Raw genomic sequence first — 552 nt, 5'->3', positions numbered from 1 at the left:
ACTGAACTTCTTTTTAACTGATCTAAGCAAGATTGCTATCGAAGACCTTGAACTAATTGCCAGAAACTGCAGTAAATTAGTCTCCATTAAAATTAGTGAAGTCGAGATCCTTGAACTAATTGGCTTTTTCCGGGCAGCTACAAGATTAGAGGAGCTTGCTGGGGGTGCCTTTAATCAGCAATCAGAAATGTACGCAGCCATTGCTCTCCCCAGAACTTTGCGTTTTTTGGGTCTAGGCTACGTTGGAGCCGATGAGATGCACCTAATATATCCTTTTGCAACCTTACTGAGGAAACTTGATCTTCAATATTCATTGCTTGATACAGAAGGTCACTGCCAGTTGATTCAACGGTGCCCAAATTTAGAAGTTCTGGAGGTAAAATCTGAAATCTTTTCTTTTTTTCGTTTTTCCCCTATTCTCCTTTTCGTTGATTCTGTATTTCCATTTCTTCCTGCTTTAAGTAGATTATTTTTATGTTTCACAATGACAGCTTTTCTAAATACAACATTTCAACCTAATGGCTGACCTTTTAAGTTCTTTTATCCATGGAC

The 552-nt window shown here is 38.2% G+C and overlaps 1 protein-coding gene across 1 annotated transcript in view; it reads left to right on the top strand.

The window, feature by feature from the left end:
- Nucleotides 1–4: 4 nt before the first annotated feature.
- Nucleotides 5–552, top strand: part of LOC113342127 (coronatine-insensitive protein 1-like) — a gene marked incomplete at both ends in the record, with an annotated part of 990 nt that continues 442 nt past the window's right edge. Inside the window, one exon of the mRNA XM_026586770.1 lies at nucleotides 5–376. Coding sequence (XP_026442555.1) covers nucleotides 5–376 — 372 coding nt within the window. The remainder of the gene's footprint in view (nucleotides 377–552) is intronic.

The sequence above is a fragment of the Papaver somniferum genome, unplaced genomic scaffold (genome assembly GCF_003573695.1).
Source record: "Papaver somniferum cultivar HN1 unplaced genomic scaffold, ASM357369v1 unplaced-scaffold_33313, whole genome shotgun sequence".
Taxonomy (NCBI): domain Eukaryota; kingdom Viridiplantae; phylum Streptophyta; class Magnoliopsida; order Ranunculales; family Papaveraceae; genus Papaver; species Papaver somniferum.
The sequence above is the reverse complement of the archived record's forward strand: the minus strand, read 5'-3'. Positions and strand labels throughout refer to the sequence as shown.